This window comes from Furipterus horrens, unplaced genomic scaffold (genome assembly GCF_987537825.1).
Source record: "Furipterus horrens unplaced genomic scaffold, mFurHor1.1.pri manual_scaffold_1, whole genome shotgun sequence".
NCBI classification, from domain to species: Eukaryota; Metazoa; Chordata; class Mammalia; order Chiroptera; family Furipteridae; genus Furipterus; species Furipterus horrens.
The window spans coordinates 203,622,715-203,637,866 of NW_028327171.1; the positions used below are offsets into that span (position 1 = coordinate 203,622,715).

Here is a 15,152-nt window from a genome sequence, read left to right on the forward strand (position 1 = left end):
CAACAAGATCCCCCAAGGATGCTCCCTAAGGGACTTCTCATTTTCTCGACCTTGGCGGGGCGGGCCCAGTGGCTTAAGTTGGACGGAGAACCCAGGGGTCTGGTTTCCTGCATTCTTGAAAAGGCACATACCAGGTCATAGGGGTAAATCAGGACAGGGCACTGAGGACTGAAGATCCCATCCCCCAAGAGAAAGCTGGGGGACCCTCTGGATGAGTTCTGCCTCTTTCTTTTCTGTGACCCAGGCACGGTGCAGAGAGACCAGAGCCTGCCCCTGGAGTCAGGGGGAATGTGGGAGAAGCAGGGCTCACGGCCTTGACATTGAGAGGACACAAGGTCATCCAGGCCATCCCCCTGCCCTCCTACTTAAGATGCTCTCCACTCCAGGCAGAACATCTCTCGCAGATCCAGAGAGAGCCCAGAACGAAGACAGCACAAGCTGCAACTCACACTTTCTGGGGTGAATTACCTTCCTGACCTGACAGTCCTTTCTTTAATCCATCTAAAGTCCCTCTGTCTGTAACCTAACTTCATGTCCTCCCATTCTGTCCTCAACTAAGATGGGGAACAACTGGTCTCCGCATATAACCACTCTAAAGGCTTCAAGGCTATTATTAACCTGGTCTTCTCATCTTCAGGTTGAATCACCTCCGTTCTCAGAAATACTTATCATTTATCCAGGACCTTTGAGTGGCCCCTCAGCCACTCCCTCTCTCCTCCATGGCCCTCTAAATATAAGTGGATGATGATCTAAAAGGACTAGAACAGTTTATCCAACCCAGCGCCTCTCTGTCTGCTTTTTTTATTTTTATTACCCAGAGATTAAGTCACTGGTTCATGTTTAGCTGGGGGTCCACTATGATACCCAGGTCTTTTACTGCAGGCTGGCCTTTTGATCTCAGGTAGCTTGATAATTTTAGAGATGATCAGTGGGAGAACGGTGAAGGTGGGGTTGGACAGGCCAGGATACAGGGAAGGGAGTGGCTGATGAATAGATTCTAACTAGACTTATACCTTGAATTTTCTCTGGTCCATAAGAAAATACAAATTCCACCTTGCCATATTCTGGAAATCGATCATCTGAAAAAGGAGAAGGAAAAGGAAATTGGGCAATCAGTTTCAAAAAAGAATTGCATAAAACGTTTTCTTCTAGAAAAGATTAAAGTAATATATATGCACACATTGGTAATTATATTAAGTTATAATCAGCCCCTGTCCTACTTACCTGAGGTAACCATTTCTAACCATTTCTATTTCATGTTCTACTAGCAGTTACCTCTAAGAGTCTAAACAATAGCCACAGCTTTTATGCCATTGTTTCTAGATATATCGGTTTTTCTTTTAAATCCTCACTGATTCACCACTATGAAGAAGAATAATTTGGCTCATTTATACTACTTTCACCTCCCTTCTTGTAAAATCTGGTATTATTATTTTTATCATCATCATCATCATTTATTCCACTGGTTACCTTCAAAACTTTAAATACTATATTTAAGCCTCTACTTCTTGACCTGCCCATTTTTGATGGTGTCCTGACTCTTTCTGTGGAGGAGGAGGAATTTATGCCTCTTTCTTTTTCCCATCTCTCACCAAACCCACCTTTACTCTGTCAACTCTTCCTTTATTTTTCCTTGTTACAATTGATAACATCTATTCCATTCCATAATTATAACGGCATCTTCTGCTGCTGCCCTCCTGGTTCCAGTGCAGGGATGTATCCTTCTCCTGCACAGCCAGACTACCCTGGGGGATCACGCCCCTCCCCCTCTGATCCCCAGCTTCACTCTCTGCTCTCTGTCTGAGCCCAGTCTGGACACAGATCACCATACACTGCTTATAACAAGTGCAGTTACATCAGGGATGGTGCCACTCCCTGGGGCAACCAGCACACGTGTGCATGGTCTCTACCAGTACAGGCATCATTTCATAGTATCACGTTGTATGTCTTGTTCTCTCACAAGACTGAACTCCCTGAGGTGATGGACTCACCTCTTTCTCCTTGTATCCCCAAGGTCTAGCAGACCCCTGGCACATACAGACATACAAGTGATGCTTGGTGGATGGATAGGTAGATGGATAGACAAATGAATAGATGGACGGATGGATGGATGGATTGATGGATAGGTAGATGGAAGAATAGATGGATAAGTGGGGTAGATGGATGGGTGGACAAATGGAGAGATGCATAGATTTGGATGGGTAGGTAGATTGGTAGGTTAGTGGATGGATCAATAGATGGATGCAAGAATGAGTGGGTAGGTAAATGTATGGACTGATAGATTTGGATGGATGAGTGGATAAATGGATAGATGGATAACTTTAGATGGGTGGGTGGGTAAGTAGGTGGGTGGATGGAAGGACAGATGAATGGATGGGTGAATGAATGGATGGACAGATGGATATGGATATGTCTCAGTTCTGAATGTAAAGTAGATAAAATCTCAAATGGACAGAGAAAAGAAAAAAGGGAGACACCTCCCTGAACACCTCTCCTTCCCTCAGAAAATGGTTATCTTTTCACTGCGGCCATGCCCACCCCCCATAATTGCTCTTATACCCTGTGATAGATGATCCCTTGCTAGGTCTACCTCTCCACTCAATGGGCCCACCTTTGAAGGCATCATCAAGGTCCTCCTTCCCAAAGACAACACCCAGGTCATGGATGGCGCAGGTGTGGAACTGCACACGGAAGATGACATCGCGGGCTGGGCTCCGGAACTTCTTGTGGTAGCACTTCAGCTGTCGAGAAGGAGAGCAGAGCCCGTCAGGGGCCCACGGGTGGGAAATTAGGTCTTGGGGAGCTTCTTCATCAGCCCCAAGACTAGGCCTCCAAGGTTCACCCCAAACCCAGTGAGAGAGAGATCACCAACACCAAACAGGATCTCAGAGCTCTGTGGGGAAACTTCTAGAAGAGCAGAGAGTTGGAGGCCAATCTTACCCAATGGGGACACACCTACCTCTCAAGAATTTCCTGCATACAGGTCGGAATGGAAAAAGTAGGAGTCAATTTAAACTGATGAAGGAAGGGTTAAATTTAGAATCGAGGGAGTCCCTGTAACCAATAAGAAGTCAGGAGGTAACAGCTCCCTCTGAGAGATATTTCCCTGACACTGTTGCAGAACAAGAGGCAAGCCCAGCAGAAGGGATGTCCAACTCCAAGGCAGGAGGATGAACAAGGATTGTCAGAGGTTAGAAGGCCTTGCAAGAGACCTGAGAGCCCAGAACCCCAAGGCTGGTAGCCCACCAGGAATGAGGTCTTATCTGGAGAGGCAGGAGGAAATCATGAAGAAAGAAGGGAGAAAAATAAGCAAAGAGGTGGGGCTAGACACAGAGTGGCAGAGCTCACCAAGATGTCTCCCTTCAAGAGCAGCCCAGGCTCGATGGTGATGCAGATGCTGGTCTGGCTGTCTCCTTGGACATTGCTGTTGGGGAGAGGTGGGCAGAGGGAAAGAGGGGCCGCTGGGACGGGGGAAGTAGCCAGTGCATTTTCTCCCTTATGTCCCCCTTACTGGGAAATTTTGCTGACTTCACCCCTTAGCCCTCTCCTAGAGGAAATTTAAGAAGCACCCCAACCCATACACACACCCCTGCTCCTGGTCCTCAGCCTTGGAGCTGTGGCATCTGGGCCTCTTATTCCCGTGGAATACTTACTAAATGCCAGACGTGTAAACAGGTTGCATGGCCTGGTAGATGCGGAGAAATGGCCGACACCCTGTAAGGGAAGGGTGGTGTTAGCTGAGACAGCAGGAACAGTGGGAGCAGGAAGAGGGAGACGAGAGAGTGAAGGAAGTGGGGGAGAAAGGAAGCGGGAAGGAAGGGAAAGGAGAAAAAGAGGAAGGAGCAATGGAAAGAGAAAGGGGAAGAAATACTAGCTTTTCATTGGAAAGGCATTTTAAGTTTACAAAAACATCACCCCATCCAACATCTGCCAGAATACACTGCAAGTATCAAACCCATTTTGCAAAGGAGTAGACTGGGGCTAAAGAAAGCTCGGGAATGGTGCCATTGAGACTCCAGTCCAAGCCTACATTTTTACCACCCATGGCTGCCTCTTCAGAGAAAAAGGTAGAAAACAGGAGTGGGTAGGAAGCCAGAGGGCTGGAGCCAGTACCTCCTTTAGACTCGAAGTTGGGGATGCCGTGCATGATCACATGGTGCAGAAACAAGGGTTTGTTGTTCATTTTGATGGTGCCAGAGAGCAGGCCGCTGAAGTAATGCACATACCTGGAGCAGGGACAGGGGCAGCTTCAGCCCAGAAGGCCTGCCCTGGAGCAGAGCCATCCCATGTTCTCTTTTCCCCCAGAACACTACCCTAGGTTGCCCCACTTAGCCACGCACCAATGCCCTCAGGCCTCGCTGTGGCTGGGGTCTTGGCCCAGCACAGACCTCCCTTGCTGCCTGGAGCCCCCAGATAGGAAAGGCAAGCAGGCACACTAGACTGAGAGCTGCGTCTAGCCAAACCCCCAATTTAGGGTTCTCCAGCGACCCCTGGTGGTCACCATGAGCATCTCTTTCCTGCCTCACTCCCAGCCCAGGAATCTCCTGCAGGATCAAAAAATTCCTCTCCCACAGTCCTGACAGGTACCCTTGAACCGTTCACTACTATCCACAGTAGGCTGATGACAATACAACAGCTCTGATACCCTTATACCGAACCCAAACCAAGCTGACATTTATACCCACAGGCCTGAGTCAGCTCCACACAGCCCCACCAGCCACATGACATTCCAGAGAATAATAAGAGCATAATAATCATAGGCTTTCACTTTTTTATATCATGCTAAAGTGTAGGAAAATCACTCCAGATCATTTCATTTGCTGTAGGAAGATATCTAACTTCCACTAAGTACTTCTAGCTTCAGGGTCAACATCTCCCAATTCTTTTAAGAAGGATCTTGCTGGAAGAATGGCAGGATTAACCTATTACCACTTCTAAACAAGAAAGGAAAAGTTAGGTTCAGAAAGGGTCGTTAGCCTCCCAAAGACTCACAGCAAGAACACACAGAGCTCAGAGTGAATGGGGAGAGAAAGGGAAAAGTCTGAGTCCAGTGCATCTGCCAGAACAGAGGCCAATCCTTCTGCCATTGGCCAGCGCATCCTTCTTTCCTGACTGGCCAGAGGACAGCGAGCTGGGTCAGCTGAACCAATCAGAATGCAGCTGAGACTCCGAGGGAGCCAAAATGGGCTTTTGAGGTGGGTGGGACCAGAACCCGAATGACCATGATAAGAGTCCCCTCCTATATCTTGACTCCTTGGCCCACCTCCAGGCATATGGGCCTCTGTCCCTGGGCTGGGGTGGGGCCACCTTGGACAACCCAAGCAAGATAATCTGATGGGCAGCGCCAGCTCCTATTCAGGCCCCTGCCCAGCCCCCAGCCCCATTACTCAAACCGGAAACCTGGAATGGCGGGTTCTTATCAGAACTTCTGATCATGCCAACAGGATGTGTCTGTGTGCTAGGGACAATGAGTCCGGAGGTGGGGTGACAATGAATGGGAAAGCTGCAGGCCAAGCCCCTCCCTCCCTCTCACCCTGCCCTCTTCTCCTCCAACTGCCTCATTCCTCACCAGTGACACTGACAAGAAGGCGGGAAAGTGGCAGTGAATGCATGGTAAACCCAACAGTTGTACTTTCACATTTGGGCACAAACAGAATTACCCACCCATAAGCAGATGTGGGTGCAGATATAAGCTGCAAGGCAGACACAGATAATGTAAACACACACACACTGAGCACTGTGGAATCCCTGCATAATCCTGTTCCTGAGAGGCAGTGCTGATTGCCATTCTCCAGGTTTTCAGCTTCAGAGCCCTGACTATTCTGCCTACTCTCTCTAAGCCACAGGGTGCCATTGTAACATAATGCTCCTCTATTTGTATCCCTTGTCCTTTGAGAGTAAGAGCCAGACTCATGACCAAGGCCAGGCAAGCCAGGGACTGAGGAGCAGGTACTTGAGCGATAGTTCTTCCCTCCCTGAGACTTCTTCCCTGGGAACACTTTCATTGATCCCCAGCTGCTGTGTCTGACAGCCTAGCCAGAATTTTCTGCACATAAAGCATCCGGTTTCTGATCCAGCTGACCTGAGGCTGGCCACCAGCTGTCTTGTGCCAATTGTAAGACACTGGCTTGCCTGAGGACTCACTCATTTCTGCTAGGGCTTCCTGCTACAATTGCAGAAACAGTCCCCAGAGGTGCCAGCCCACTTCTAGAAAGGCAAGCAAGGTAAGAGTGATGTGAGTTGGGGACACTCAAGCATAGAGAGTCTTGGAAGCCCCAGAATGTGCAGCGAGGGAGTCTTGCTTGCCAAGTGCTCTGAAGGTCTGGAAAAAAACTCAGTGGGACACTGTGGCCTCCAGGCCTGTATACTTGCTGTCCCCTCTGCCTAGACTCTCCACCACAGACTTTCACTCAGATGCTTCCATCTCCCTCTCAGATCTCACCTCACACGTCACCTTCTCAGAGAGAAGCCCCTCGTGCCCACCCCCATTACTCTCTCGCTCATCATGTTCTGTTTCTCTGAAATGACCTCAACACCTTATTTCCATGGTGTCATCCACCAGAAGAGAAGCCCCAAGAGGCCTTGCAGTAGCCCCAGTGGGTAGCCCAATGTGACACGTCACAGACAGGTGTGACAGGCTCACCTATCTGGCCACATAGGGGAAAAGCTCTGAGTCCAACTCTCTAGTTCTCCCCTCTAGGCCTGGGGTTTCCACCATTCTGGCCCCTGCTCACCTGCAGTCTTCCAAGGCCCACCTGGTCTTGACACTACCTGTGCCTTCCTGTGGATCAGACATCACTAAACAGCATGTTATCCTAGAGCTGAAGCCAGAGGTGCCCTCAGGATGGCGGTTGACATAGCCAGGGGCCGGGTTCCTGAGTACCTTCTGTCTCTGCCACTGCTCTCTGTGGACCCTGGTTGTGTCACTCCCCTTCCCTATGGGCTCAGGCTTCTCTCCTGTACAATGTGGGTGCCCTAGATCACCATGCGGTAGTTCATCATCATTCAGCTTTGGGCTCAAATTCGCCTCCTCTCTGAGAGGTATTCCCTGAGCATGGTCATTAACATAGCCCCATTCCCCTCCCGCCAGCTCTGTCTCTGCAGAACTCTATCCTCTTTCTTTCCTAGGACTAGTCACTATCTGAAATTGTCTTGTTTGTATACTAACTTGTTTAATGTCCATCCTTTTCAATAGATTATCAGCTCACTAGGGGCAAAGGACTTTGTCCTATTCAACTAGATATCTCTAGCACTTGGAACATAGCAGACTGCCTAAAATTTGCCAAATGAATGACTGAGTCAGTCCTTGCCCTGTTTCTTACCTGGGCTATTGTGGGCTCCAATGAGACCACATGGGTGAGTGTCCTCAATAAAGTTTTTAAAAGCTTTCCCAGTAAAAGGTGACTGTTACCAAGAGCTTGTATGACCTACTCAGGGCAGGCAGAAGGGACCTCAGCCTCCTTCCTGCAGATTCATCCAAACACTGAAGCAATCCTGCTTCCAGGACCAAAAACGTCACTGTCTTCTCATACCATCCATCCTCTTGTACCCAGACCAGTGCGTCCCCCACCAGTGCCCCCACTGCTGTCCAGCACCAACCTCAGGACACAAGTGCTCTGCCCACCTGTGGGCACACTCACCCATTTCTCTGAGCTCAGGTCCCTCCAGGCTGGCACCTGAACATGCATGTTTGCTACACCCCCACCTAGGGACACTGTTCCATCCCCAGAGGGAACACAAGGCTAGTGACCGCGTATAAGGAACACACACACACATGCACTGGGCTGCAAAACCTACCTTCTCTGAGATGGCTGGCCAATGGGTACAATCTTATCCTCATAGAACCGCTTCATTGCAAATCGGTCCAGAGCTTGGTCAGCGCTAGGGGGAAAGACTTGAGGTCAGAGGAGCCAACATCCAAGTCCAAGAGTTCCTTCACCCCCTCCCTGCTCTCCAAACCCCTGGAGTCTTCCAGCCACCCTGTGCTGAGACGTTTTCAGGAGAAGAGAGCCCTAGTATCTACCAATCCTGTGTGCTGCACAGCGAGTTTGGAGCCAGACAGCCTGAAAGCCCATCTCTAGACCACCACTTAATTACCATCAGTGCACCTTGGGGCCGGTTGCTTTATCTTTCTGAACCTGGTGTGTGCGCGCGTGTGTGTGTGTGTGTGAAACAAGTGTGTTGGTTGCCTTCCTCTGGGTGTGTGTGTGTGTGTGTGTGTGTGTGTGTGTGATATGAGTGTTTTGGTTGCCTTTCTCCAAGTTTGTTATGGTGAGCTAATATCTCTGAAGAGCTTGAAACATGCAGGCACATAGTAAGTACACAGCAAGTGCTCACCATGAAGCAAAGATTAGGCTAAGATGGAGTTCTTAAACTAGCAGAATTGCCATCCTACTAGCAAGCCCTCCACAGCACATTGTCCCTACCCTCAAGAGCGTTCAGAGAGATCATTTAAAAATGTGGACAAATGACAATGCTCCCCTCTTCTTGACTCTCCCGACGACTTCTCATCACTCTCAGAATAAACCCCTCGGTCCTTATCAAGTCCTACAGGGCTCCCAGGCTCTGCCACCTTCCAACTTCACTTCCTACTCCTCACCCCCGCACTCACTCAGCTCAAAACATGCCAGCCCCTCGCACTGCAGTCCCGCTGCAGGCCTTGGGCCTTCCTTCTTCTCTCTGCCTGCAAAGTTCCCTCCCAGACTTGACATGACTCAGCCTGTCCCTCCCTCCTCCACTTAGTTTGGGTCTCTGCATCCTCTGATCACTGTCATGTTCTCGTCTCCATTCTTTCCCAGAACTTATCACCTGCCATTACTGATACACGTGTTTATTTATTTCACATCTGTGAGGACAATGGCCTGGCTTTGCGCACTGCTGTATTCCCAGCACCTAGAACAGCGCCATGGCTGGCCAAAAACCATTGTCGAATGAATAAACAGATGAATGGATGGAGTCCTCTGCCTCTCTGCAAAATAAAATCAAAATGGGACTCATCCACTGCTTGTTTGCTAGTCTTGCTCCAAAACACCTAAGTGGAAAAAGGCCCTGCTGGCCAGAGACAGGGGGACAGATGAGATCATTTCTAGGTGGTTCCATTGGACCCAGATCTGATCCAGCATTTCTTTCTGACACCCCTCCTGCTTACCCAGGGAAACAGAAGGCAGTTCAGCAAGAAAAACTGGCCCCAAGAAGCTGACCAGATGGGGTGTCCATGGCTGGGCCTGGCTTCCAAGGCTACCTTCACCAGGGCCTACAATGGAGTGATGGACTCCCCTCTCCCCTGCCCTCTGTCCATAGGCTCCTGCCCCAGGGATATGGATAGGCACCTTCCTTTGGTGGGCTCTGCCTCATCCTAAGCACTTCTCACCCCTTCTGTCTTTATCTTCCAGCTCCAAGGAAGGGACAGGTCATGGTGGGTTAGGGAAGGGGTTTCTGCTGTCAAGATTCAGAGAATGGGAGGTTCAGGGGCCCTCTTACCTGGCCGAAATGTTGCTGTAGTGCATGTAAGCGGCGATGACAACTCCTATCCTGCCTCGGTTACCCTGAAAGAGCCCCCAAACACAAAAGCCTTTATTTCTAAAGCCAGCCTACTACTTCAGAGTCCATTCAGAAGCCTTGGAGGAAAGGGGGCAGGGGCTGGGGAGAAGGGTCTGGTTCTAAGGGAGAACAGGAGGAGGGAGAGGAGACAGGGGAGCAAAGAGGGTAGGGGCTGAGTCTCAAAGGGAAGAAACACGGCTGATGACCCACTACCCTTGACAGCCCCACAAGTTGGTACCCCACATTCCATGGGAGTGCCCCTTGGACAGAATCTATCATGCCCTAGAAAAGAGAACACACACAGATGTACACTCACACAATCCAATGACACAGGCAGGTATACACCCTCATCCAAGGATATATTCATGCACGGACATGCATGGACACAGACACACGCGCACACACGCTGCAGCCTCCGCTCTGACCTTGTTGTGTAGAACGACAACATTGTGGGGGTCTGCGTTGAGCCAAGTGTCCATGGCCTTGCAGACACTGCAGATCTTCTCCAGGGCCGGGGTGTGGAGGTCAGGCCAGCCAAATTCCAGTACCTGTGGCCCAAGCCAGGAGTGAGAGGTGGTAGAAGCCTGGACAGTCAACCAGGGCAGTGGGGCAGCACACACCCCATGTGGCAGTAGCGGGGCAGTGGCCACCCGTGGCTGAGCCTTGGTTCCAGCTGTGTCCATCAGCCCAGCTGGCCGGTGGGGGTGTGGAGGCAAAGGACAATGGCCAGGACCCTCAGAGACCCTGTGCCTGAGTCTCAGTTCTGACACTGGCTCTCTGTGGGGCCTCTGGCCAGTCATGGCCATTGTCCCAGACTCAGATTCTCATGTGTGTAAAACAACGGTTTGGACTGAAGACGATGACCTCAAAATGTGATGGGGCCCCCAGTACTGCCCCCAAACCCTAGCCCCACAGACAACCCCAACATCTGGCTCAGGGCAAAAGAGGGCAAAGAAAAGGACTCCTGGCTGTTCGTGGCTCTTTTCCAGGCCCTCACCACACACATCATTGATTCTTTTCAGGCCAGCCCAGAGAAGCCGGAAGGGAACGGAATAGATCTAAACAGTGTGCTCTCCAGGTTCCTTAAGACTTTATTCTAAACTCCCAGAACTTTATAGTAAAAGAGAACTTCTGCTTGGAAGGGCCTGTCCACTTTCAGAGGTGCAGACTGAGGCCCAGAGAAGCATGTCAGTTCCATAGGGTCACACAGCAACAGGGACCAGAATCCAGGAGCCGGAAGCAGGCACCACGCAGAACCCTGCACACAGCCCACCCAACAAGCAAGTGAAAGCTGGTACTATGAAGGTCTACATCAGCCATTTCCAGCCAGTTTAAATTCAAATACCTTTCAATAAAACTAAAAATCTCACAGCTCCAGCCCTACCCCAGAGATTCTATGTGCTCCCCAGGGGAGGCAGACCTGGGTGGAAATCACTGTACTGAGCTTTGTTTTCTGTGATTTGTATTATGGAAACAATGAATAGATTCTTTTCCATTTTCCAAATAGAAGATGGCACTGCAATAGGCTTTGCAAACTGTCACAGCACTTTCCCCCAAGACTCCAATGTGGGAACCACAGGGAGAGGGGGGCTTGTCTGTTACCTCTCCCTCCCAGGCAGGTGGAGGGCCCCATCCCCACTCAGCATGGGCTCACCTTGGCATGGAGCTTTGTGATGTCAGGTCTCCGCTCAGAGAGGTTGAAAAGCTAGAAGGAAGGAAAGGAAGAGACTGTGAAAAGGCTCACACTCTGCTCTCACCTCTGTTGGAAATCCCACCCGCACACAAGCATACGTGGGACCCCCATCAGATATGCATGCTGACCAACAGGAACTCAACTAGAGGTCCTGAGGATAGAGAGGGAGGTGGGGAAGAGAGAAGTATGGACACCCAGCCACTCCCCTCAGTGAGAGGACATCCGGAACTGAAGGTGAGAAGGGATGGAACCTGTCTCGGGTCCCCACCTCCAAGGCGGGAGTCTTCCACACCGAATGGAACCTGGTGGTGTTCAATGTTAAGTATTTGGCCTTCTCTGGTTTCCATTCCACATGTGGACCCATGGAGATGCAATGGCTCTATGGTCAGACACCTTTCCGCCGAGGGGGCAAACCATCCTGGGTGGACCCTCTCAGACCCTCGACACCCCTCTCCCAACAGACACTCTCTAACACCTAACCACATCCCATGAGACTCCCCCAGTCTCTGGAATTCCTGTCTCCACCTCCATCTCACTGCCTGGGAAACTCAAAGACCACTGTATTGTCTCCAGGTAGAAAAGAGGATCCCACAGTCTGGAATAGATAGGATGGTGGGAAGGTGGCATAGACCCATGAAATCCTGGACTTCCAAAATCAGGAAGGACTTCAGATGGCTTCTAGTCCACGCGTGAGCCCCATAAGGGAATGTGCTACGTTATGTTAATAATAGCTACCATTTGAGTATCCAGAATCTATCAGCCCATGCTAAGAACTTTACATCTACCAGTTGGCTTCATTCTCTCAACATCCATAAGAGGTGGGTAGTATTAGACCCACTTTAAAGATGGGGAACTTAAGGTTCAGGGAGGCTAAGTGGTCAAGATCAGCTACCTAGTAAGAGTAGAACCTGCATTCAAACCCAGGACTTTCTGATGTTTACAGCCAGGCTCTTAATAATACCCAACACAGTTGACGCATGGGTGTCTGGAGTGGGTTGAATAGTGTCCCACAAAAATTCACATCCACCCGGAACTGCAAAATGTGACCTTATTTGGAAATAGGGCCTTTGCTGATGTAAGTAGTTAAGGATCTAGAGATGAGGTCATCCTGGATTAAGGGTGGGCCCGAAATCCAATGGCTGGTGTCCTTATAAGAAGAGGAAAGGACACACAGAGAGTCACAGGTCAGAAGAAAGGCCATGTGATGACAGGGGCAGAGACTGGAGCCATGAAGCTACAAGCCCAGGGTCACCAAGGATACCAGAGCCACCAGCCACTAGGAAGAGGCAAGGCAGGTTGCTCCCCTACAGGGCTCAGAGGGAACATGGCCCTGCCAACACCTTGATATGGACTTCTGGCCTCCAGAACTGGGAAAAATTAAATTCCGTTGTTCTAAGTCCCTTTGTCTGTGGTGATTTATTACAACAACCCCAGAGACCTAATACAGTCTCCTACAGCTGCTCGAACACCCAAGGGCAGTCCCTCAAGGCTGCACAGTCTGGCCATGGGTCCAGTCCACACGCACTTCCCTGTACAGTGGACCTGAGCCTGCTTCTGGGGCCAGGATTGGCCCAGTCCCCCAGGCCGGCCTTTCTGACATTGAGGAGACCCCTGGCAGCCACTTCATCCACATTTGTTAGGTGATTCTCCGGGACCAGGTACAATCCCAGGGTTAGCAACACAAGGTCCCTTAAGATGCACTCTGCCACCACTCTGCCCTGAGACTTCTCAGAGGTGCCACTGTGAACTTAAGCTGATACCCCACCTCTCTGAGCTCTAACAAAACCTGATTTCTAGGGCTGTTCTGAAGATTAAATATGTGGAGGCAGTGGGAACAGGGCCCGTCCTCCTGATCGACACACACACATGCACACACATACATATGCACCCATACGCATGTGGGCACACATATGCATGCACACACATGCATATCTGGGCAAAAAACATACGCACGCATACAATACATGTGCACACAGGCACACACGCATACACACAACTTGGTTCCAGACGCTGCATTCCAGCTGCAGATACTGCTTATAGCAGAGTTGGACCGGAGTGGGAGTAAAGGTTCCGGCTATGAGAGACACCCAGGGCCAAGAGCACGTGAATGAAGAGAGGAGGTAGAGCTGGCCCAGAGTGGGTGGGCTGGGACACCAGCAGTGGGTGGCAAGCAGAAAGGGCAGAGGGGTTCTGGAAAAGCAGGCAAGAGGCTCATCCTCACCAGATAGTTGCCTCCGTGTTTGGACTTGAGCATCTGGGCCACCTCACGGAGGTTGCTCCGGAAGTTCTCCTCGTTGGCTGTGCTGGGGAAGGAGACGGCGATGATCCTCTCTGTGACGTATACCAGGTCCAGCTCACAACTGTCCTCCATGGTCTGGCTCACACTCATGTTTCTGGGGAGACTAGCAGAGAGGGGGTTCTAGATCAGAATCTAGCCCCCTAGGGCCAGGAATAGACATCTGCACCCCTTACAGACTGTGCATGGCTGCCATATCCAACCCAGGGGAGCTTGGCTGCTCCCTGACCCAGAGCCAAGACCAGAGGCTTCTCCCGGCAAGGCCAGTGTAGTCAGCAAGGACAGCCTGGGGCACCGGAGAGAACAGAGCTGGGCAGGATCTGGTAAGGACCTCAGAGACCATGTCAGAACCAGACAGTGATGTCACCAATTGGAGGTTTCCATCGATTCTGTGGGCACTGCCTTCACCCTTGATCCCAGAAGTGAAAGCCAGGCACCCAGGAGTCCAGCTGTACCTCCTGACACACTGCAGCCACCTGGTCTGGCAGAAGTGGCTCAAAGGGTCCTGGAATAGCTCCAGGAGAGGAAAGGGAGGCTGAGCTGGGTGCTCTCCAGCATCCCGGGCTGAGACTTCTGCTGCCCTCCCCTGGCTCCGGAGCTGTGCAGTGGGTAGGGAGGCCTCTCAGAGAAAGGGGCAGCTCAGGTGACATGCTCCCCCGGGCTCCAGGTAAGCCAGACCTCAGCATACATTCCAGCCCTGCCCGGAGGCAGGCCAACTCCTGCCCTTTGTTCCCTGGTTCTCTCCCCACCTCTGGCAGCTCCTACCACTGCCGGGGCTGCTTCGTGGCAGTAGCCTCCCTGGTTTTTAAGGGCCCAGGAAGCAGAGGGTGCAGAGCCTTTGCTGCAGCAGCAGCGGCAGGTGGCCCCCAGACATCCCAGCACCGTCTGAGCTCCCTGGAGAGGTGGAGAGCCCCTGGGGCTGGGCACTGGATGAGGGGGGTAGGGGGCCCCATTTATACCTCACCCAGCTTTTCTTCCAGGGGGAGGGTCCAAGGTGCCCACTGGGGTGCTGATGGGAAGGGGAAATGGATCTTGAGACACTGGAATTCCATTCTGAAGCCCACCTGTAGCTTCTGGGGGCACCACACGTGCTCCCCACTCCCACACCTTCTTACCCCCTCAGCAGCCTAGTGTCTGGCTCCCCCCTCTCCATCCGAGATGGCCAACACTCATGTTTCATTTAGATAACCTTTCACTGCCATGGGGATACAGCTGAGACTGGAGAGGCAGCAGGAGGAATACCACCAGGGTATTTCAAAGTGACGGGGCGATACTGGGGACGACAGCCCAGGATGCCAAGTGGGGCAGAATCCCAGTATAGGCCTGGGTTAACTCTGAGCCCTAGTGTGTATATGGGGTTTAAAGACGGGGGAGCCAGGGGCGATGTGAGGCTTCTCCATGGTGGCAATGACAGGGACGAAGTGGTGGAAGGGCCAGTGGGCTGCAGTAAGGAGCACAGTGTGAACTTGAGCTCTGAGCCCCAGCTTTTCCTCATCCTTTGGAGGTGCACTTCCTACCTCAGGTCACCGCCTACCTACCCCAGGCAAAACAGCGCCACCACCTCATAACCTCAGCACTGCACTGAGCATCCACCCACCCCAAGGTGCACCTCAAGGCAGTTCT

The 15,152-nt window shown here is 51.3% G+C and overlaps 1 protein-coding gene across 11 annotated transcripts in view; it reads right to left on the reverse strand.

Annotated features, from left to right (window-relative positions):
- Positions 1 to 15,152, reverse strand: part of TNS1 (tensin 1) — a 215,614-nt gene that overhangs the window by 72,297 nt on the left and 128,165 nt on the right. For all 11 annotated transcript variants that reach the window (XM_090283637.1, XM_090283613.1, XM_090283595.1 and 8 more), the window contains 10 exons: positions 13,455 to 13,635; positions 11,195 to 11,245; positions 9,966 to 10,088; positions 9,481 to 9,545; positions 7,798 to 7,881; positions 4,114 to 4,226; positions 3,654 to 3,714; positions 3,349 to 3,424; positions 2,612 to 2,741; positions 1,014 to 1,079 (listed from right to left, as the gene is read on the reverse strand). In XM_090283637.1, the coding sequence (XP_090139763.1) occupies positions 1,014 to 1,079; positions 2,612 to 2,741; positions 3,349 to 3,424; positions 3,654 to 3,714; positions 4,114 to 4,226; positions 7,798 to 7,881; positions 9,481 to 9,545; positions 9,966 to 10,088; positions 11,195 to 11,245; positions 13,455 to 13,635 (950 nt within the window). The remainder of the gene's footprint in view (positions 1 to 1,013; positions 1,080 to 2,611; positions 2,742 to 3,348; positions 3,425 to 3,653; positions 3,715 to 4,113; positions 4,227 to 7,797; positions 7,882 to 9,480; positions 9,546 to 9,965; positions 10,089 to 11,194; positions 11,246 to 13,454; positions 13,636 to 15,152) is intronic.